This window comes from Panulirus ornatus, chromosome 20, assembly GCF_036320965.1.
Source record: "Panulirus ornatus isolate Po-2019 chromosome 20, ASM3632096v1, whole genome shotgun sequence".
NCBI classification, from domain to species: domain Eukaryota; kingdom Metazoa; phylum Arthropoda; class Malacostraca; order Decapoda; family Palinuridae; genus Panulirus; species Panulirus ornatus.
This window is the reverse complement of record NC_092243.1, coordinates 10,484,515-10,508,483: the sequence shown is the minus strand read 5'-3', so window position 1 is coordinate 10,508,483 and position 23,969 is coordinate 10,484,515. Positions and strand designations below refer to the sequence as shown.

The following is a 23,969-nucleotide window of genomic DNA, read 5'->3' as shown; positions in this document are numbered from 1 at the left end:
CACTTCTCTCTCTCTCTCTCTCTCTCTCTCTCTCTCTCTCTCTCTCTCTCTCTCTCTCTCTCTCACACACACACACACACACTACTCTCTCTCTTTTCTTAAGCTTTCCACAGGATTTGCTCAAAATCTCAGCCACTTGAGTTGTCTTCATACTCGCCTTGCCTAAGAGCCTCTGTGTCTTGGGGAAAGAAGAGTCTACACTCTCAGGGTATCGTCTATAAGAGCGAGATTACGACTTCTGTGGTACGGGGAGAGAGTTCTACTCTGGTGTTGCCCCATCCCTTAACCTTGTATATGTGTACCATGTCTATACGCCTATGTGCATATGTTTGTGTACATACACACACACACACACCGGCTTAAACTAAGTGTACGTGTGTGTATCTATGTCTGTTTCTATATACACATAGGCATTAAGAACCGGTACACGTGTGTGCGTGGGATGGAAATCCCCAGCTTGGAAGATGGTTTGCATATACCTTCTTTTTTTTTCTTCCATGACGTGCAAGATTTTACCTTGAACCCTCTTCCACGGTATACCCAAACGCACTCTACCGATCGCCAATATAAATTGGCCTTAATGCAAATCATAGCCTAATACAGAATAAATCCAATCATATTTGTAATATTGTACTTACATATTTTTCTAACCCCGGGTATATATATATATATATATATATATATATATATATATTTACTATACTTTGTCGCTGTCTCCCATGTTGGCGAGGTAGCGCAAGGAAACAGACGAAAGAATGGCCCGTCCCACCTACATACACATGTATATACATACAGTCCACACATGCAAATATATATATATATATATATATATATATATATATATATATATATATATATATATATATATATATATATATATATATATATATCCTAACCCCAGGTTTAACTGGGCGAGATCTAATACATTACACACAATTTGGTCGAATGCTGGCTAGCCATAGTACCCCTCGTTGTTCATTCTAGGGGGAAAAAAAAAAAACATTTTCACCAGGCACTTGATACGTGTAGCCCACAACCCGTCAGACGAGTTTTCGTCAACAGGATGAACAACATGGCCTTGGCGAGCCGGTCGGTTGGTGTACACAAATGCATCGCGCGCGTTGGGAATTCCAGAATTGTTTATCGGTATTTACTTGCATGTCTAGACTTTGTGTGACTATTTTCAGTCGTTCTCGTCCTGTGTTGTATAATGCTTCGAGTAATAAGGCTCAGCCGACTGGTAGGTGTATTCATACAGTAGTTCTCGCCTTGTGATGTATTCGCTGTTAGAAGGTATCACGCCGAGGTTGTTCGATAGGGTTTGTGCGAAGAACTTCACGCTGGGTTTTTGTTTATAAATAGTATTTCTGTATGATATATATATATATATATATATATATATATATATATATATATATATATATATTCTTTTCTTTCAAACTATTCGCCATTTCCCGCGTTAGCAAGGTAACGTTAAGAACACAGGACTGGGCCTCTGAGGGAATATCCTCACCTGGCCCCCTTCTCTGTTCCTTCTTTTGGAAAAAAAAAAAAAAAAAGGGGGAGGATTTCCAGCCCCCCGCTCCCTCCCCTTTTAGTCGCCTTCTACGACACGCAGGGAATACGTGGGAAGTATTCTTTCTCCCCTATCCCCAGGGATAATATATATATATATATATATATATATATATATATATATATATATATATATATATATATATATATATATATATATATATCAGGAAAACGTTTTCTTTTATGATTAATGTTAAAGGTATTTAAAAAATAATTTGAACTACACGCTTTATGCCTGTTTTTCACAGTGGCGAGCGAAAGTTTGGCCAGTCGACCTTGATTTCAAACCAGAAGTGTCACTTGCTATGCTCAAGAAGTGGTAGGTATATCAGCTGCCACCCGTGTTCTAAACAGAGCTAACACAGGTCGCCTGCTATGTGTTAACAGAGCTGGGCAGGGGGTTACCTATGCTTAAGATTATCAGAGCTGGGCATAGTTTACCTAGCTGTAACAAAGCTACTGATACTATACCGGTCAAAGGTAATAACATAGCTGGAATAGAGCGACGCACCTTGCGTTTAACAAAGCAATTCGTCCGGTACAGGCCTGTGTTAACAGCTGGACGCTAAAGATAGCTCGCTTTGTTCTAAAACGAGAAGAATCCAAGGAAGGATTTGCATACCGTGTTGAGAAAGACACGCCTGTGTTATGGTAATGATAATAATAAAAAAAAATAGTCACTGGACAACAGTGAATAAATAAGACTGGGAAGGACGGGAATAAATAGCAATTTTCGTCTTAAGTTACGGAAGCAGTTATGCCTAACTGGCCTAGAACGACTTGGCGAAAACCCGGAACAAATTCTAAAACTAGTTTTTGCTCTTTTTTTTTTCTCTTTCCTGTCTGTCCCTCCTCCTTTTATGGGCTTTTGTGGCCGTTAAACTTATTTTCTTTTTTTGTTTTCTTTGCAACTCTGTTAAGACACGCCTGTGTGACGAAATTCAAATCTGCTCTCGTTCAAATTCAAATCTACTCTCACTCCATATCTAATGTTTATACTTTGAGAGACACTGATATCTTATGACTTGGAGTCTCTCGTGCATTGAATAATGGTGTGGGTAAACTGGCAAGATAAACTGTCCAGAATGAACCAACAGTTTCACTATATTCTTATCGTTTGTTTGGCGTGATTACAATTATAAGGAAGCAAAATTGATTTATTGTTACGTCTATTTCGTATTTACGGTACGACTACAGCACATATGAGACCGCTGTTTATATATGGGCCATTTCTTTCGTCTGTTTCCTTGCGCTACCTCGCAAACGCAGGAGACAGCGACAAAAAAAAAAATATATATATATATATATATATATATATATATATATATATATATATATATATATATATATATATATCACAAGGGAACAGCAGAGAGTCGAGAGGAAAAGGAAGAGGTTGACAAAAAAAACAGTATCAAAGGTGAGGTATTTGTGGACGACATGTTTCTGTAGGTTCCAGGAAGCGAGAGATAATGTGAGACCTAAGGAGCCGCGGTGGACGAGTGAGGTGCAACAGGTGGGAAGTCATCTGAACACCAGGAAGAGAGGTTGCTGGATGGCTGGTTTGGGCTGTCTGGGTTTTAGTCCTATTAACTACCAGGGTTATTAAGACCGTCAACGTAAGTTAGTCCGCCGACCGAAAAATCTTTAACACTTTCTTCATGTGTTTAGAGATAATTCTAAGACCACATACACTCTATGCATGCTTCAGACCTGATTATAAAGATAACTACATTCAACATCGCGATCTTGTATCACCGTGAAGTTTACTGCAGTGTCCTCTACTTTTATATCCACTGGTAAAAACACCGAGAGAGCCTCTAATCTCATCTCGGATCTCCTTCGGTGGGTCACCACATCAAGGATTTCCTTACAGAAAAAAAAATCTCTTGTATAATTAGAATACAATACACATGTGACAGAAACAGAGTACCAGGAAATACCTTGACCCTACTGAGGTTCGCTTTTTTCTAAGTGCCTCTTACTACAAAAAAACACTTCGTGGAACTTCAACTCACAAGTGTAAATCATCTTACTTGGCTTCCCCCTCTGTCAATCGCATGCATGTTTATTTCAAGGACTCTGGTTCAAAGGGTCAGGCCGTTCTTACAACACAGCTGTAATGACACTGATCTGTACATGATGTCTTTGACAGTCCACAATGATCATGGTGACTATGAAGAAAACTTTACGAACAGGGTTAAGTGTATTCCTTGTGTAAATAGTCTACCATGTACTTTAAACAAGTCTCAAAGATGTTTATATTGTACTTTGTCATTTCTCCATCGCAGTTCCTCCTCCGCCTCCTCCTCATTTTCTTTCTCCTCCTCCTCGGTTTTTTTTTCCTCTTCTTCCTCCTCCTCCTCATTTTCTTTCTCCTCCTCCTCGGTTTTTTTTTCCTCTTCTTCCTCCTCCTCCTCCTGCTGTTCCTCTCCTCTGATCTCCAGTGAGACGATATCCCTGAACAAGGAAGTGTCCAGAGAGGGAAAATGATTACCCTACCTTCACCTTTGTTCTCGACCACTTTGATTGTCTAAAAGGCTTTTCTCTTCTTGTCCTTCAAATCTTGGCACACACACACACACACACACACACACACACACACACACACACACACACACACACACACACACATCACACACACACACACACACACATATATTGATGTGGGTAGAAATGAAAGCGGATTGCGATAGATGGGTGATTATTGTTGCTTAAGCCACCTGGTCATGAAAAGAAAGATCAGGAGAGGCAGGTGTTTTGGGAGTTGAGTGAGTGAGTGTGTCAGCAGTTTGGTGCACACGACCAGGGTGTTAGTGACGGGTGATTTCAATGCGAGGGTGAGTAATGTGGCAGTTGAGGGTATAATTGGGGGGGGGGGAATGGGGTGTTCAGTATCATTAATGGAAATGGTGAAGAGCGTGTAGAATTGCGTACCAAAATAGAATGGCTGGTTTCAAAAGTGGGTAACGAAGAGGATAAATGACTCGGAAGTGGAGGGAACAAGGAGAACGGGGAGTCCTAATTGGAGATGGAACGATGCAGTGAAAAAGATTTGACCGCTCGGGCATGGAATAGAGTGAATTGGAACGATATGATATACATGCTGATAATGGAATGAAGCAGGACATGTGAAACGTCTGATGTATACCATGGAATGGTGTGTAGGGCCTGGTTGTGGATAGGGAGCTGTGGTTTCGGTGCATTACACATGACAGCTAGAGAATGGATGTGAAATGACGCGGTCTTTCTTCGTCTGTTCCTGGTGCTACCTCTCTAACAAGGGAAACGGTGGTCAAGTATATATATATATATATATATATATATATATATATATATATATATATATATATATATATATATTATTTATTTTTTTATTTTGCTTTGTCGCTGTCTCCCGCGTTTGCGAGGTAGCGCAAGGAAACAGACGAAAGAAATGGCCCAACCCACCCCCATACACATGTATATACTTACACGTCCACACACGCAAATATACATACCTATACATCTCAATGTACACATATATATACACACACAGACACATACATATATACCCATGCACACAATTCACACTGTCTGCCTTTATTCATTCCCATCGCCACCTCGCCGCACATGGTGCACATGGTACACTTCTTTCATTATAAACATACATCTTAACCAGCCGGATTCTGTCACAAACACGCCCAACAAATCTCCATTATTACGTCGAGCGCTTCCTAGGACTGCCGATGCTTACGTGCCATTAGTGAATGTTGCCAACGCTACAAAAACTGGAGTCAGTTAACGCTAGGTTACAACGAACACACAAGGCGGCGTCAATCCGGCATATCTTCCACACAGAAACGCAGCGCATCACAAAGACCCTTATTAACAACGGCTACAAGAACTCCGACTCCCACAAACAGCAGCAGAAGCTACAAGCAACACAACAGCACATAGAGTACATCACTACAATCATATGTCGACCGCATACAACACAGATGAACGTGTATTACGAGACATCGTCTCCAGAGACATCATCCACACAACACAACAGAGTCAGCTCGTCATCTAAAACAAACCAACAAGGAACCTCATCATGAGCAACCAGTTATTCATAACACAAGAGACATTACGAGAATCCAACGTGGTTTACGAACTCAGATGTTAATAAGGAGAATGTGAGCTGCTTACTAACATGACGTACGTACGTGGGAAGCACAACCTGGACACTATCCAGAAAAAGACTCGCCCTACACCTGCAAGATGGCTCCATCAAACTACATGTCACCAAGATGCACAACAACACTGCCCTCACACGAGAGACGAATGTTAAGTCTACAAGGATACTACGCCATGAACAAGACACAAGACGCCTGTACATCTACAAGGATACTACGCCATGAACAAGACACAAGACGCCTGCACATCTACAAGGATACTACCCCATGAACAAGACACAAGACGCCTGCACATCTACAAGGATACTACGCCATGAACAAGACACAAGACGCCTGCACATCTACAAGGATACTACGCCATGAACAAGACACAAGACGCCTGCACATCTACAAGGATACTACGCCATGAACAAGACACAAGACGCCTGCACATCTACAAGGATACTACGCCATGAACAAGACACAAGACGCCTGCACATCTACAAGGATACTACGCCATGAACAAGACACAAGACGCCTGCACATCTACAATGATACTATGTCATGAACAAGACACAAGACGCCTGCACATCTACAAGGATACTACGCCATGAACAAGACACAAGACGCCTGCACATCTACAAGGATACTACCCCATGAACAAGACACAAGACGCCTGCACATCTACAAGGATACTACGCCATGAACAAGACACAAGACGCCTGCACATCTACAAGGATACTACGTCATGAACAAGACACAAGACGCATGCACATCAACAAGGATACTACGCCATGAACAAGACACAAGACGCCTGCACATCTACAAAGATACTACGCCATGAACAAGACACAAGACGCCTGCACATCTACAAGGATACTACGCCATGAACAAGACACAAGACGCCTGCACATCTACAAGGATACTACGCCATGAACAAGACACAAGACGCCTGCACATCTACAAGGATACTACGCCATGAACAAGACACAAGACGCCTGCACATCTACAAGGATACTACGCCATGAACAAGACACAAGACGCCTGCACATCTACAAGGATACTACGTCATGAACAAGACACAAGACGCCCGCACATCTACAAGGATACTACGCCATGAACAAGACACAAGACGCCTGCACATCGCCGAAGCACTAATTACGATGGAATAACAACCAAAACACAGGCTAGACCGACTGCTAAAGCTACACGCCCCAGCATCTCGTTACAACCATGGTATTATACCAAGCTTCACCCAGCCACCCGCACTCATTCCCAAGTACCTTACTGACCTCTCTACACACTCCTGAAGGTGATTTGAAGGATTCAAATCAAAACGTCCTTTCTTCGTGTGTTCCCGGCGCTACCTTCCTAAAGTGGGAAAAGGCGCTTCATTAAGAAAAATATACATATATTCATATATGATCACTGTTTCCCGTCTCAGCGATGTAATGAAAAAAAAAAAAGATGAAAGGCTACTTCCGCTTAAATCCATTCTCTAGCCGTCATGTGTAATGCACCGAAACCACAGCTCCCTATTCACATCCAGGCCCCACAGGCCTTTCCACGGTTTATTCCAGACGCTTCATATGTCCTGGTTCACTCCATTGAGAAAATGCTCTTCTCATCTTGTTTACATCCACACACGTTTACAGGAGGATGAACACTCCCTGCTAGACTGTATTTTCTGCTCCCGCTTCAAGAAGAGGAGGGTTTCCAGTCCCTCGCTCCCACCCTCTTTAGTCGCCTTGTACGACACGCAGGGAATACGCAAGGGATAATATATATATATATATATATATATATATATATATATATATATATATATATATATATATATATATATATATATATATATATACATAAATATATTGGATTGTACATGAGTGCTATTCTTTGAGCGTCTATTACTTAAGGACCCCTTTCAGAACTTCAAACAATGAAGTCTAACGAATTCTGGACTCCTGCCGACGTGTGGTGGTGCTGATTAATTAGCATTCCCCTGAGGGGCAAGCCTATGAATAGCCGGCATCATGCACACCGCGCTGCCATCCACGTCCACAGTGGTCCTAACGCACAACTCCCCGCATCACTGGACCCCGTGTGTTAAACCCCGACCTCACCTAGTTATCAAAACTCTTGAACCAGATTGAGGAAATGGACACTGCCGTCGCTAACTAGTCAAAACTAATACAGCTGAAAGCTACTTTATATTTCTAACATGATCGGTGTTTTCTTAGAGGTGACCCACTTGTTGGCTAGCAAACTGACGTGAAACATCGGATTTTTTTCCTCCTTCACACACGTACATAGAAAGTTCTCTAACAGCGAAAGGTTAATACACGTAGCCATTCTGATGTTCAACACACGAGGAACATCACTACTGGAGATAAATGTCACTGTCGATAAATAACCCACCGGAATGAAATAAAGTACGAATCAATGGCTCTCTTAGAAACAACTCATTGGAATGAAATAAAGCACGAATCAATGGCTCTCTTAGAAACAACTCATTGGAATGAAATAAAGTACGAATCAATGGCTCTCTTATAAACAACTCATTGGAATGAAATAAAGTACGAATCAATGGCTCTCTTATAAACAACTCATTGGAATGAAATAAAGTACGAATCAATGGCTCTCTTATAAACAACTCACTGGAATGAAATAAAGTACGAATCAATGGCTCTCTTGAAACACTTAACTTTCGACTTAAAACTATATCAAAGTTTAGGTGGACGATTACTTAAGACTTCTGAGTCAAGGCAGACGTGAGATATAAAGACACGCTCGCAACGCTTACCTTGGTGGAGGAAATTGTAAAGTATAGGTGTGCCTTCTCCTGCTTCTTGAGCCAGACTGGCAGCCTAGCCCAGCCGCCAGCAGGACCATGGTAGGAGGCAGGTAAGGTAGCCAAGGTCAGACTCCCTCGGGCGGATTCAGAGTCCTACGACGCCCCGCCCAGACATCCTTCGCTCTCCACCAATGGATCACGTGAGGAGCCAGCAGGGACCCTCTGAGGACATCCAAGGTAAACACACGAGGAAAAAGTTGTTTATACACACACACACCCTTTGTGTGTGTGTGTGTGTGTATATATATATATATATATATATATATATATATATATATATATATATATATATATATATATATATATATATATACACACACACACACACACACATATATATATATATATATATATATATATATATATATATATATATATATATATATATATATATATATAAGAAAGAAAAGAAAAAATAGTCAGCAGAAGTAGTGATGATAAATCCAGGTTACCATATGGGGCTGGTGGCCCATATGCCATGGTTGAAATGAAATACTTCAATACAAACACGAATGACCCAACTAGGCCAATGGACTGCCAAGCATACTATGACCACTCACTTCCCTGTAGGTTGAGGAAAGACCGCGAATTAGTCACACATTAAATATCTAACAACAACTGTACAAGTAAATTGACATGCACCCTAACACACCTGCTAATAGTATAAACGACACTAATTCACAAGTGTCAGGGGGAATCTAGTTAATTAAAGGAGTTAAGGGAGCATCAGCTGGTTACAAATGCCCTGAAAACCTAACCTTAGCAGTATAGACGACCAGCTTTGCACGGGAGTCCGGGCGTGAGGGAGTCCCTTCTCAGCGGCTGGCATGTCCTTCCGGTCGGGTTGGTCCGTAAGAGTACGTGGGTTCGGGCGTGCAGCAGTCCGTGCTCAGTGACGCCCCATGTTCTCCAAATCAAGTCGGCCTCTACGTGTGCACTGCTCATGTGCGGTGCGGCTCCACTCGTTTCCGTCCGCACACTGCATACCGGCGCTTGGTCCCCACTGCTGCCCTGTTGGACTTGAAGTTATCAATGTCTTCTGTGAACATATCACTGGTTCTTTACCCTCGCAGGGGGCGCACGAGCCTTGCACGCTTTATAAAGACATCCTGTGCAACAGAGAGAGGTATGGCTTATCGGGATTCCAAGCAGATGTGAGCTAATACTCCACTAATTCACTTTTTCTTTTCACTTTTCCACACTCAGGACATTTTCGCTGTCACTTTAATAATCACTTTCATTGGTCTTAGACCTTAAGTTTTATTCACTACTAACTAAAACAGTTATACAAGATTATCCTTAATCGTTAATGTCTCGATGCGTGAGTGAGGTGTGGGATGACGACGAGCGATGATGTGCCGTAACCCCTGGCGACAAAGGCCTCACTGATGTCAGACTCATGTTTACACCCCACACACACACACACACACACACTCACACGCGCTCCCGCCTCCTATCTCCCAGCCTGTTCCACCGTGTTACTGTGGATTGCAGTGATTGCTTTGTTAAACAATTTGTGTGTTTTATGATTTTTCTGAACTTCCTTAAACGTAGTTCTCACTTCATCATACCCATGCCATGTTTACGTATAAAAATGGGCTGACGTCACCATATCCCTCAGGGTTACGTACCCTCGTATTTAACATATACAAACATCTCATTTGTACCTTGTTTTTACTAGTAGTTTCCCCAACATATATGCATCCTTTGGCCTATTTGACACACTAGTTATGCATCATGCTAGATATATACCCATAATTTTTCTTTTACCTTGACAACCCCACCATATACAATATATTGAATTAATGATTTCCTATTACTCGCCTCTGGAGAAGGGGGTTATCAGTTCTGTTTCTGATTGTCTGATGTTAACAATCCAGCTCATATCTGAGAAAACGTTGAAAAAACTATTAAAGCATTTAAAACAACTTTCCTATTTGTGGAAAAATAGGATATTTTATATATATATATATATATATATATATATATATATATATATATATATATATATATAACCTTGATTCCCTCAGATGTGATTTTCGAGCGTGCATGTATGTGTGCGTATTTGTGTGAGTCTGTATGTGCGTTAGGCAAAAAGTTCCGTTAAAAGTATACCTCACTTCTACAATACCGATATTCATGTTTACAATTGTGCTACTTTTTCTTTTTTTCTTCTTGGGGGGAAGGGGGGAAGGGTGTCCATTCTGCCACCAAGGTTTCCGAGAACGTGAGGCCAGGTAAAATGTTGTGGGTAGGGAGGGAAGCAACCAGGTGGCCCACACTGCTGAAAGGGGAGTTTCAGTGCTGGCGCGTCATGTAGGTATATACTTCTGGTATGATCTATTCATCGGGGAGGCGGGGAAGGGGGACCACAGTAGTAAATCAGCCTGAATCATCACCTTTAAAAGATTACTGATATCAAATCACATGCGCCATTGATTTCATGTAGTCTGTCCTAGTCTCCAGAGTGAGTTAAAACGCTATGTTTAAGGGGATGATTTGTGAAGATTCTATTTTCTTTTTCTCGAAAAAAAAATGACATGAAAGGAGTAAAAAAAAAAGGACTAAATACGATAGTAAAGAGAGTCTTAGGCATTCTACTTCGAGAAACGATCATTAAAATGCGTCACGGGTAAACAACCATGGTATCGGCTTTACACTACAGGTATTCCAAAGTTGAGAGCGTTGTAAGTGTAATGAGGCGATATTGACCTCACACAAAAAGAACTCCAACAGCATATAGTACACAGAAGGCTCGTCTCACCTCACCTCACTGAGCAAATCCAAAGCCCACAGGAATTTCTGCAGAGGTCATTGTAACGCAACAAGTAAATCTACTCAGTTCTTTACAAAAGAAATATTACAAGAATATTCACGAAATACAAAACAATAAACACAGATCACCTTTCAAACTAAAATGAAACTTTACTCAACATTAAATACAATATTTCCGAAAGTTTACAAACTGTTCTATCCAGGGTGTTCACAATTAACACAATATCTCATAACTTTCTTGATTTAAGTCACAACACATTTAGCTCGACATAGCCAAACCTAACTATGCCAATTAGTTTAATAGTACACGCACTTTTACAGTAATTGCCTCCGGCCATAAATTTTTCAATGCATTAATCTTTAACACATGTTTTGTTACACTCCAAGTCCTGCTCCAAATCGAACTCAACCACATATTAATCTGCCTAACCATCCTAGTATAATCCACTTCTATGAATCCAGCTTGAGTACTTCGTCAAACCGACCCTTACTCGTGATCCAACAGCGTAGCTCCAATATCCGCGCAGTCTAGCTACAACTTGAAATATTCTACGCCACCCTAACTACAGAACCGGATAGATCTAACTGGGGCATTTCTGCTCCCTAAAGGAGATCCCTAGGCCTCAGTGCGGCTGTCCGTGAAACAGCTTAGCAGACCAGAACCTGTTGTACAATTCTGGGTAAAAGTACACCTCACTGCTGGGAATTCCTCATATCATCACAACTATCTGTGACTCTCTATGCGCAATAAGCAACGTTCTTCCACAACTCAGCCACGTACCTGCTTAGTTAACGACAAAAATCCTCCACCTGTAATGGATGTGTTGATGATAACAGTGTCCTTTCGCATGCCCCAAGGCTACCAACCCGCCGGATAGCCTAGCCACCACGACGCCGCAGGCCGGCCAACCTCAACCAGCTAACTTCTCTGATTACATATGATTATTTTAGCTTGAAAAAAAAATTGAAGAAAATTACAAATTTGAGAGTCTTATCTATAAGTCTCATTTAGAAGTTCAATATACTGGTTATCTAAAAATGATTTGAAGCTAATACACACAAGTCAAAATCACTCTGACGAAAGAGTTTAAATTTGAAGCTCTTTTGAGAATTCTCAAACGCTGAGATCTTTTTTTCAAACGTGAGGTTAAACCAATGTCTCCCAAGTGTGCAGGACTGGAGACTCACTATTGCACGCAAGCTTTGTTCCGACGTGGCTGCAAACAATATATATTATGTGCTACAAACCTATCTACTTAAGTGATCATAGTTCCCTAAGAAAACTTCTAGACCTTCTCATTATCCATGGTTGTAATATCACTGAGAGCTGACACATTAATCTAACTTGAAGTATAAGTTTTATACGTGACCACTACATCAGTGTGAAAAGTCCTTTCTTGCTAGATAATAATAACGCTCCACTGTCCTACCCCTTCCTCGCCTCCTCTCTCCCCCCCCAACGCACCTCCACCGCCAACCCTTGGCTCTCTCGGCGTGTCTTTGTGACGGTCGTCACACTCACGTGTTACAGATCATGCCAACCTATTTGACCTCTTCCTTGATTTAATGGAACGAGACCCGTGTACCACCACATACGACGATGGCCTTGCGCTCTGAAGGGCCATCGCGCGGTATCGTCGCACGCACTTGGGAGTTGTGGGAAGGGAAAGAGGTTCAATCGCTCATAGCCGTGGGTAAGAGTGGAGTTAATCCGACAGACGTCGTATTGCACTTCCTCACCAGATTAAATAATGCAGGACGTCTCGGTTGCATGTTGGATATTTTCCTGGAAAGATGAGTGACGTCAGGTTAAAGAAAATAGAAAATGAGTAAAATATAAAATTCTTGAAACCTCATTTGGATAAACAGACTTGTTCTTAGTTTATTAATGTCTTATGAGAGTGGACGCCTATCAGAAACATGTGTGGAAGTGAGTGCAGTCTGGCTGAGACGGTCGATCATGATGTCCTTAAATGGGTTGGTCATATGGAGATGATGAGCGAAGAGAGACCAACGGTGAGGATTGGAAGCGGAGGAAGCAAGGGAAGACTTTTTCTTCTTCTTCTTCTTCTTCTTGTTCTTGTTCTTCTTCTTCTTCTTCTTCTTCCTCTACTTCTTCTTCTTCTTCTTCTTCCTCTTCTTCTTCTTCTTCTTCTTCTTCTTCTTCTTCTTCTTCTTCTTCTAAGAGAGAGGTCGAAGACGAGATGACAGGACCGAATATATGAAACTTTGGGGTATCGGGGCCTGAATATTTAGGAGGGTTAAAGGCGTTCATTAGATAAAAGATAATTGGATTGTTGCGGTTTACAGTGGATGATACGCTTTTCATGGGTTGCACCAGGTCGAGTGGAGCGGTCACTGTGGGGCTCGGCTATTGATGGTAGACTCTCGTCTAATTCCATTTCGTATACGAAAACTAGAGACTGGATTTGAGTAAATGTGGCCGTTTTTCGCCTCTTCCTGATGGAACCTCATGATGACTCAGTTATACACCAGCTTCAGATGTAAATGTAATAAAGTCGACAAAAATCTTTATTCCTTTCATTTCTAGCAAAAAGTTTTAGAGGTTTAGTTCATCTTTTTGCAGATCTATAGGTTAAAAACATCCAATTAAAAAGAAAATTTTTCGTTTTTGTTCTGTGATTTAGAAATTCTCACGCACAATGCGATGAAAAAGTACGTGCGACGGTACGGCACTGAAGCACACTCAGAAACACAGTAGAAGACATCAGTGAGCTGTCCTTCAATTTATGCCTCTGGTTTAGTTTCCCCCAAAGACTTGCTAAGAATATTCTGGGTCATTATGGCATATATCTGTTGTTCAGTCATGTATCAGCGTCTTTGTGCTATTCAATAATCGGCAGCTTTAGCATGATAATCATCAATCTATTTGTCATCTATCAATCTCTTTAGTATATATATATATATATATATATATATATATATATATATATATATATATATATATATATATATATATATATATATATATATATATTCCTATGAGTCCACGGTGAAAATGAAACACTCTAAGTTCCCACGTGCACTTTCGTGTAATAATCACATCATCAGGGGAGACACAAGAGAGAAATATAACAGTCAATTGATATACATCGAAGAGACGAAGCTAGGACGCCATTTGGTAACCATGCGATTGTCCAAGACAGACAACAAGCGTTCATAAACTTATCATTTTACAAACTTTATCAGCAGTAAAGTTATCTAATTTGTATTGACCGTCACTAATATCAAGATTATTATTCTTTGTGTATATGATAATAGAAGATTCATTGATATTTCTCATCGTAACAGAGTTAGAGTTAATAACTGAGATGGCATTACTCCAGTCAATACAATGAACATAGTTTTTAACGTGATTAAACGAGGCATTTGATTCTTGTCCCGTTCTTATACTACACTTATGTTGCTTAAGTCTAACAGAAAGATCCTTACCAGTCTGCCCAACATAATATTTATCACAATTTTCACATGGCACTTTATAGATGCATCCAGGAGAAATTTCTGGTGAATCCCTGATCAAGATATTCTTTAAGGTATTATTGTTGCTGAAGGCAACATTTACATTAAGGATTTAAGCAACATGGGAAGTAAAATAAAATTATTATTAGAAGGGAGAACTAAAAGATTTTCGGTGTCAATGGGAGGTTTGGGCTCAACTCTATAAAATGATTTCTTTGCTAACTTGTAAAATGGTAAGTTTATGAACGCTTGTTGTTTGTCTTGGACAATCGCATGTTTACCAAATGGCGTCCTAGTTTCGGCTCTTCGACGTATATCAACTGACTGTTATATTTCTCTCTTGTGTCTCGCCTGATGATGTGATTATTACACGAAAGTGCACTTGGGAACTTATCGTGTTTCATTTTCCCCGTGGACTCCTAGGAATATCTTAATCACGCGCAATGTTGTCATCCTTTCCAACATATATATATATATATATATATATATATATATATATATATATATATATATATATATATATATATATATATATATATCCTAACCTGAGACAGGTATCCATTTTATCAACCAACCCCTAGAGGTGGATGAACAGCCGGGTTGACTGTGGACCAACTGCCGCAACCATGATTCGAACCAATGCGCTCGAACCTGGGAGACCCTTGAATACGTCTCACGGTCAGGAACGCTAACCGGTACACCACTAAAAAAAGGTTCCTAGCTAACCATGCCATGTCTCGCTACTGTTAAAAACAGGTGCTTGATATTCTCTAATGTACATCATGGCTTTGGTTATAATTCAAGTCTTTTAAAGTCGTGGTAATGCTCCAGCATTACTGTCATTTTTCTGTGAGATGATGACGAGTGAGGTGTGTGTACACAGACACACACACATATATATATATATATATGCATATATTATGCTGCCAGCATGTGTGTGTGTGTGTGTGTGTGTGTGTGTGTGTGTCATTCGACCGCTGCTTTGAAAGTGGGTTTAACACGTGCTGGGTGAGTGATGTGGTCGTCACGTTAATGGAGTTCGCTTAGTTTTGACGTTTTACGGCCTTCACTTATGCAAGAGAAGTTGTACCTCACAATGATTCACTGCAGTGTGGGGTGGTGAGCGGTCTGCGGGAGATTGCTTATGATAATGTGGTCGCTGGTGTTTTGCCTCTGCTGAAGATGGTAATGATAATGATGAGGATGTGGTTGGGTCGATCTCGAATCAATTGATCTCCTGCAGGAGGTGTTCGTCTGTGTTCCTCATACAGGGCAGGAGAGATACCAGGTCTCTTGTGTGTGTGTGTGTGTGTGTGTGTGTGTGTGTGTGTGTGTGTGTGTGTGTGTGGAAGACACGACGTTAGGGGAGACTGATCAAAAATGTCTTTATTTAAGAAGAAATAAATACGCTGTGTTATCAACGACTTTATCAAATTCACCCAACTGTTCACAGAACTCACTTCCTCATTTATTGTTACGATTTTATCCACACTTTTGGACGGACATTTTGCATAGACATGATCTTAGATAGGCTCTGATGAGAGCGTGACTTCGGAGACACTCGCTCACGGCGTCCAGGCACCAGTCTCCTGAAGACGTGTGACGCAGGGTGAATGGTGGTTCCTCATCAGATGAATTTGTCCCATGTTTCAATAAGCTGCTCTTCACTCATTCCTTGTAACGATAGTAATATATATATATATATATATATATATATATATATATATATATATATATATATATATATATATATATATATATATATATATATATATATATATCCCTGGGGATAGGGGAGAAAGAATACTTCCCACGTATTCCCTGTGTCGTAGAAGGCGACTAAAAGGGGAGGGAGCGGGGGGCTGGAAATCCTCCCCTCTCGTTTTTTTTTTTTTTCTTTAATTTTCCAAAAGAAGGAACAGAGAATTGGGCCAGGTGAGGGTAGTCCCTCAAAGGCCCAGTCCTCTGTTCTTAACGCTACCTCGCTAATGCGGGAAATGGCGAATAGTTTGAAAGAAAGAAAAAGATATATATATATATATATATATATATATATATATATATATATATATATATATATATATATATGTGTGTGTGTGTGTGTGGAAGTCGAGAACGCTATCTTGGAAAGCCAAAATGGGTATGTTTGAAGGAATAGTGGTTCCGATAATGTTATATGGTTGCGAGGCGTGGGCTATAGATAGATTTGTGCGCAGGAGGGTTGTTGTGCTGGAAATGAGATGTTTGAGGACAATTTGTGGTGTGAGGTGGTTTGATCGAGTAAGTAATGAAAGGGTAAGAAAGATGTGTGGTAATAAAAAGAGTGTGGTTGAGAGAGCAGAAGAGGGTGTTTTGAAATGGTTTGGTCACGTGGAGAGAATGAATGAGGAAAGATTGACAAAGAGGATATATGTGTCAGAGGTGGAGGGAACGAGAAGTGGGAGACCAAATTGGAGGTGGAAAGATGGAGTGAAAAAGATTTTGAGTGATCGGGGCCTGAACATGCAGGAGGGTGAAAGGCGGGCAAGGAATAGAGTGAATTGGAACGACGTGGTATACCAGGGTCGACGTGCTGTCAACGGATTGAACCAGGGCATGTGAAGCGTCTGGGGCAAACCATGGAAAGTTTTGTGGGGCCTGGATGTGGAAAGGGAGCTGTGGTTTCGGTGCATTATACATGACAGCTGGAGACTGAGTGTGAATGAATGTGGCCTTTGTTGTCTTTTCCTAGCGCTACCTCGCGCACATGCTGGGGGAGGGGGTTGTCATTTCATGTGTGGCGGGGTGGCAACGGATATGAATAAAGGCAGCAAGTATGAATTACGTACATGTGTAAATATGTATATATCTGTGTATGTATATATATGTATATATTTAAATGTATAGGTATGTATTTGTGCGTGTGTGGACGTGTATGTACTTACATGTGTATGTGGGTGGGTTGGGCCATTCTTTCGTCTGTTTCCTTGCGCTACCTCGCTAACACGGGAGACAGCGACAAAGTATAATGAATATATATATATATATATATATATATATATATATATATATATATATATATATATATATATATATATATATATATATATATATATATTCTTTTTTCTTTTTTTTTCTTTTTTTTCATGTTCGCCTTATCCCGCATTAACGAGGTAGCGTTAAGAACAGAGGAGTGAGCCTTAGAGGGTATATCCTCACTTGGCCCACCTCTCCGTTCCTTCTTTTGGAAAATTAGAAACGGGAGGGGAGGATTTCTAGCCCCCCGTTCCCTCCCCCTTTTTAGCAAAATAGTCACGCTGAATCATCTGTCATGTCCGATGACAACATGAGCGAGCGCTGTAGGGCGTAGGTGTTGAAGGTGGAGGAGAGCACGAGACGGTTCAGTAACCAGCTGGAGTCCGGGGGACCACGACGTGTTGATCTAGCTGTTCTGTCAGGTGGGTCACGCAGCTGCTAGTCACGTGCTTTCTGAGGGAGCGACGTGGTAACGCTTGTTATACAGCACACATTAAGATGTGACAATCAAGTGTTACAGCTGGTTGTGACGTGTGACTCCTCAACATAACATGAATTATCCGGGGTTACGGAACACTTAATGAATACTGTGATTCATGTGTTACGGCTGTGTGAATTACGTGTTCGATCGTATAAAAGAAAAAAAAAAGCTATGTAAAGGACGTGATCATGTCCTGAGGGCCATGTAAACAAGGACGTGTTGGAAAGTAAATACCACGTGCTGAGGGCCACGTGTAAACGACGGTTACTTAGGAGGTGGAAGGATGGAGTGAGAGAGAGATTTTGAGCCATCGGAGCCTGAACATGCAGGAGGGTGAAAGGTGTGCACGGGATAGAGTGCACTGGAACGATGTTGGTACACTAGGGGGGGAGGGGGGGGGGTCGACGTGATGTCAATGGACTGAATCAGGGGATGTGAAGCGTCAGGGTAAACCATGGAAAGGTCTGTGGGGCCTGGATGTGGATAGGGAGCTGTGGTTTCGAGGCATTACACATGACAGCTAGAGGCTAAGTATGAACCAATGTGGCCTTTCTTGTCTGTTCCTGGCGCTGGCTTGCTGGGGGGGAAGGCTATTTCATGTGTGGAAGTATGGATATGTACATGGGTATGTATGTACATGTCTGTGTGTGTATATGTATGTATATGTCTGTGTATATATATGTAGGTATACGTTGAAATGTATATGTATGTATGTTTTTGTGCGTGTGTGGGTGTTTATGTGTATACATGTGTATGTGGGTGGGTTGGGACATTCTTTCGTCTGTTTCCTTGCGCTACCTCGCTACCGCGGGAGACGGCGGTTAAGTTTAATAAAATATAATAAACAAATGAATATATATATATATATATATATATATATATATATATATATATATATATATATATATATATATATATATACATATATATATATATATATATATATATATATATATATATATATATATATATATATATATATATATATATATATATATATATATATATATATATATATATTTTCCGAAGATCCTCGTAGAGGTAATGTAGCTAACTAACTGTGGAGCCAAATTAGATTATTACGATTGGCCTTAATACCATTAGACATCAAAGTCATCTTGAACTTAACAGTTGACCAAATTGTCACATCACTCGAAAGGAATCGCTGGTCTTTCTGTGCTGGGGTGTCCCTCCCTCTTGTATCCCACTATGATGTCAACGCATCCATAAACCAAGTCCCGAATGACGAAGATCATGACACAAATGGTAATCACACACTCGTCCCCCATCGGTTGGTGTAGCCTTAATCCTTGGCCTCAGTGGAAGGCGTGAGGTACACCTCTCTACAGTGATCCTTATGTAGATTAGTCGATCCTTCTGTATTTTCCTCTGTGTTGATAAATCTCGTCCAAATAATGCAACCTTGAGGAAAACTATGTTAAGGCAATGTACTGCTGAAGCCAAGCAGCCCAGTGGCGATGTACCTTGTGCTCCTTGTAATATTACCTCCTGGTGAGGCTTCACGTGCCCCTTGGTGAGGCTTCACGTACCCCTTGGTGAGACCTCACGTACCCCTTAATGAAGCATCACATACCCCCTGATAAGGCCTCATGTATACCCTGATAATGCCTCACATACCCCCTGATAAGACCTCATGTATACCCTGATAATGCCTCACATACCCCCTGATAAGGCCTCATGTATACCCTGATAATGCCTCACATACCCCCTGATAAGGCGTCATGTGTACCCTGATAATGCCTCACGTACCCCCGGATAAGGCCTATGTACCTCTCGGAGGTGCTCTCAGTTATTCACGAGGCCTATGTATTTATCTGGCTGGAAAACCAGGCTAGCCTTTGAGAATAGCTTACACCACCTACTCCTCTACATGGCCAGGGAGGCAAGAAGATTGGTCTAATCTTTTAAAAGATCGCTGGATGCTTTTATCTTCAGCAGAGACGTGAATCCTTGAAGTCACGAAGGACTATCTGGTATTAGACCATTCTAAGACCACCTCCCAATAGCATTAGTCATGCCACTACATATAGTACGTTGCATGTCTTTTTATCTGATGTATTTGGAATATTTTCATCCATTATTTTCAACGTTCAAGTCTCTCGTGAATGTCAATATCCTGTACCCAAGTAGTTAGTGTACTCTGGTCCTTTTTCCTTTTGTCCCCCCCAACTCCTGCAAGGCTATTCCTTCTTCCCGACAGGTCAAGGCCCCCTGTCTGTCCCTGGGCCCCACCTGGGCCCCTTACCTCTCACCCACCTACGCTGAATGCACTGTGCATACGGTTCGATCTGGGCTGGTCTTCACCACCTCGTCCTTGGCTCTGTGCCTTTCACCTCTAGTTACACAGAAACTCTGTGTTTATACTTAAACAAATGAAGACCTTTGAATAAGAGATTAAAACGAACACACACACACACACACACACACACACACACACACACACACACACACGCGCGCACACACACACAATGATACTGTACTACCAAGCGTACATCAGACGTGTGTGTGTGTGTGTGTGTGTGTGTGTGTGTGTGTGTGTACTCAACGGTCGCTAATTATCATTATTTTCTTTTTTGTTTTGTCTTTGTGTATGTGTGTGTGTGGGCACGAAGGCATTTAAAGCAAATTACTCAAGCGTTTAAAGTTTTATAAGTCCTGGTGTTACTTGTCAAGACTGTGATTATGATTTCCCTGTGTGTGAAACGAACTAATTCCTGGTGAAGACTTAACCAAAACCCACACTCACGCCACTGGTAAAAAGCTAACCTACATCTTTTTCTTTTTTTCCCTGACCTTCTCTTCCTGTTCAACTTGATCCGATGCTCTTCCTTACTTACGTGTTGTCTTCTCGGAATATCACATTCGATGCCACTTGCTTCCTACATCATATCTCGCCACACAGGATAACCTTCGCCCTACTGCGCTACTTGTGCTGGTATTTCCGCGCGTGTTTTTTTTTTTTCTTTACTTTCGAGACGTCCATTGTGTTGGTGATGGCCACTCGCACCTCGCTTGATGCATCGCGATAATGTCTATAACAATTTTTTTTATCTCCAGTGGGATCAGTGATCTGGATGATGGATAAACTTATCTTATTTTTTTCTCTCTCTCTCTTTCTAAGCCGCGAAGTGGGAGGACTAAGGGAGAGATATATGTGGACACTTCACTGTTTCTATTGGCTCGTTTCCCACACCATATATTCGTTAAGGCCCTCCACAAGGCATTTCTATCAACCCTACCATATACTTTCTCCAGGTCCACAAAATGCCGCGAAGTGGGAGGAGTAAGGGAGAGATATATGTGGACACTTCACTGTTTCTATTGGCTCGTTTCCCACACCATATATTCGTTAAGACCCTCCACAAGGCATTTCTATCAACCCTACCATATACTTTCTCCAAGGGCCATAAAATGCCGCAGTCCAATCCATCTGTGTCTCTAAGTATTTCTCACACAAACTCCTCAGAGCAAACGCCTGATCCACACACTCTCTACTGCTCCTGAAACCGCACTGAACCTCCTCAGTCTGATTCTCCGAGCATGCCTTCACCCTCTCAATCACTAGACCCTCATACACCTTCCTAGCTACGGTAAACAAACTTTTCACCCCAATGATTCGAGCAAAGGTCAAGAGAAAGGGCGCAGTGGGTTGCAAAAAAAAAAAAAAAAAAAGGAGAGGGAAGAATAATTGGAGTGAGAGAGTATCAACAAATTTCAGGGAGAGACATAGCGACGGGGTAGTAATAATAACAGGTTAGACACGGGTGAGGAGATGGAGTGAGTGTTGTGCAGGACTGTTGAATGTGTTGGCTGAGAGGGTGGCAAGTGTGGGGGTTGTTGTGTGTGGTGTGTGGGACGTGCAGGGATGCGAACGTATGAGGACACGGCCCTCACAACATTATACAGTGGATTCATCTATGAGCGTTTTTGCGAGAGTCGGATTACCCATGCGTACCTACGGAAATCAACACACACACACACACACACACACACACACACACACACACTGCATTCACTTCACACTTCACGAATGCTAAGTGTCAATTACTCTGTTCGTGAAGAATTATCATTTCCCTCCATCCCTAACGACTGTTTAAGTTTCGACACGCGTCCCAATACTCCACTCCATCCCACCTTGGGTCAGATCCATCCCATTTCTCTCTCTCTCTCTCTCTCTCTCTCTCTCTCTCTCTCTCTCTCTCTCTCTCTCTCTCTCTCTCTCTCTCTCTCTCTCTCTCTCTCAGTACAGTATTGCCAACCACCTTCCCAATGCAGTGTTCCCTGTAGACTGATCGCCACCGATTTCTGCCACTAGTAATGCGTCATCTACAAACAAACTGTAGGGTGGTGGTATTTCCTCTGTTATCAGTAGCATGAGCCAGAAACAACACAGCTTGAACCTGGAGTTCTGTAGTCACATGCATCTACAGTACACGGAGGGAATTCTTCTACACTCGCGTGTACACATTCAACCGCAATTGACTAGTCAAACACGTGGAAAAGCCAAATGCATCATCCACACGCAAGGGTACAACACATTCAATAAATAATCACAATGACGAATGAATGTTGGTCACCCACGCATATGTAAGTATATATATATACATATACATATATATATATATATATATATATATATATATATATATATATATATATATATATATATATATATATATATATTCATCTACTATACTTAGTCGCTATCTCCCGCGTTAGCGACGTAGCGCAAGAAAAGGATCACAATTTGGCGTCCTAGCTAAGCCTCTTCTTCGTTGTATGTCAACTGACTTTTATTCTTTCTTGTGTTCTCCCCTGATGATGTGATTATTACACGAAAGTGCACTTGAGAACTTTTCGTGCTTCATTTTCCCCCGTGGACTCATAGGAATATACTTGATCACGCGCAAAATTGTGATCCTTTCCATATATATATATATATATATATATATATATATATATATATATATATATATATATATATATATATATATATATATGTGTGTGTGTGTGTGTGTGTGTGTGTGTGTGTGTGTGTGTGTGTGTGCGTATGATCAACGTCACTTCACTGCACCCCTGAATGCAATCGCGATGCCAGCGGTGGAACTGGACGTGCAACATGGTATCAACGCCGACAGACATACCTACCTACCTTCAGCTATCCTACAACCGGCCGAGTTAAAAAGTGTTGGATCTTTCATGTCTGTTCTGTCATTTTTTTTTCCCATCTATCGCAAGAGTGATTGATTTGTTGAGTTTATAGTCACACACAAAAAAAGGGGGGGAAATAGTTGACTAATTTCAATCAGATTTCTCTCGAGACGGAATAGACTTACTTCCCTTAGTGCATATAGATCAAACTTCCTTCACATAATGTGCGTTTTTAGCGAAACCGTCATTTCTATTGGTAGTATGTAGGCCATATGTTATCTTCCAGTTCATAATTCATGATATAGAACTCTTCATTTGAAATGGATATATATATTATATAGATTTGGTAAGATTTACATTAACATTTTCGCTTCTATGCTCTTTTATAAAACTCTTCCTTTGAAACGCATATATAAATTTGGTAAGATTTACATTAACATTTTCGCTTCTATGCTCTTTGACAGACCTCGAGGTGATA

General features: G+C 41.1%; 2 protein-coding genes across 5 annotated transcripts in view; both read right to left on the bottom strand.

The window, feature by feature from the left end:
- Positions 1-9,474, bottom strand: part of LOC139755918 (uncharacterized) — a 14,826-nt gene extending 5,352 nt beyond the window's left edge. The window contains exons 1-2 of one of the 3 annotated variants that reach the window (XM_071674671.1): positions 9,327-9,474; positions 8,518-8,730 (exon numbers count right to left, since the gene is read on the bottom strand). The gene's annotated coding sequence lies outside the window, so the exon portion shown is untranslated. Of the gene's footprint in view, positions 1-7,006; positions 7,081-8,517; positions 8,731-9,326 lie in introns of those variants that run through there. The other 2 variants (XM_071674673.1, XM_071674672.1) reach the window with 2 other exon arrangements.
- Positions 9,438-23,969, bottom strand: part of LOC139755919 (uncharacterized) — a 46,633-nt gene continuing 32,101 nt past the window's right edge. For both annotated transcript variants that reach the window (XM_071674675.1, XM_071674674.1), the window contains exon 4: positions 9,438-9,579. In XM_071674675.1, coding sequence (XP_071530776.1) covers positions 9,458-9,579 — 122 coding nt within the window. In that variant the 3' untranslated portion in view covers positions 9,438-9,457. The remainder of the gene's footprint in view (positions 9,580-23,969) is intronic.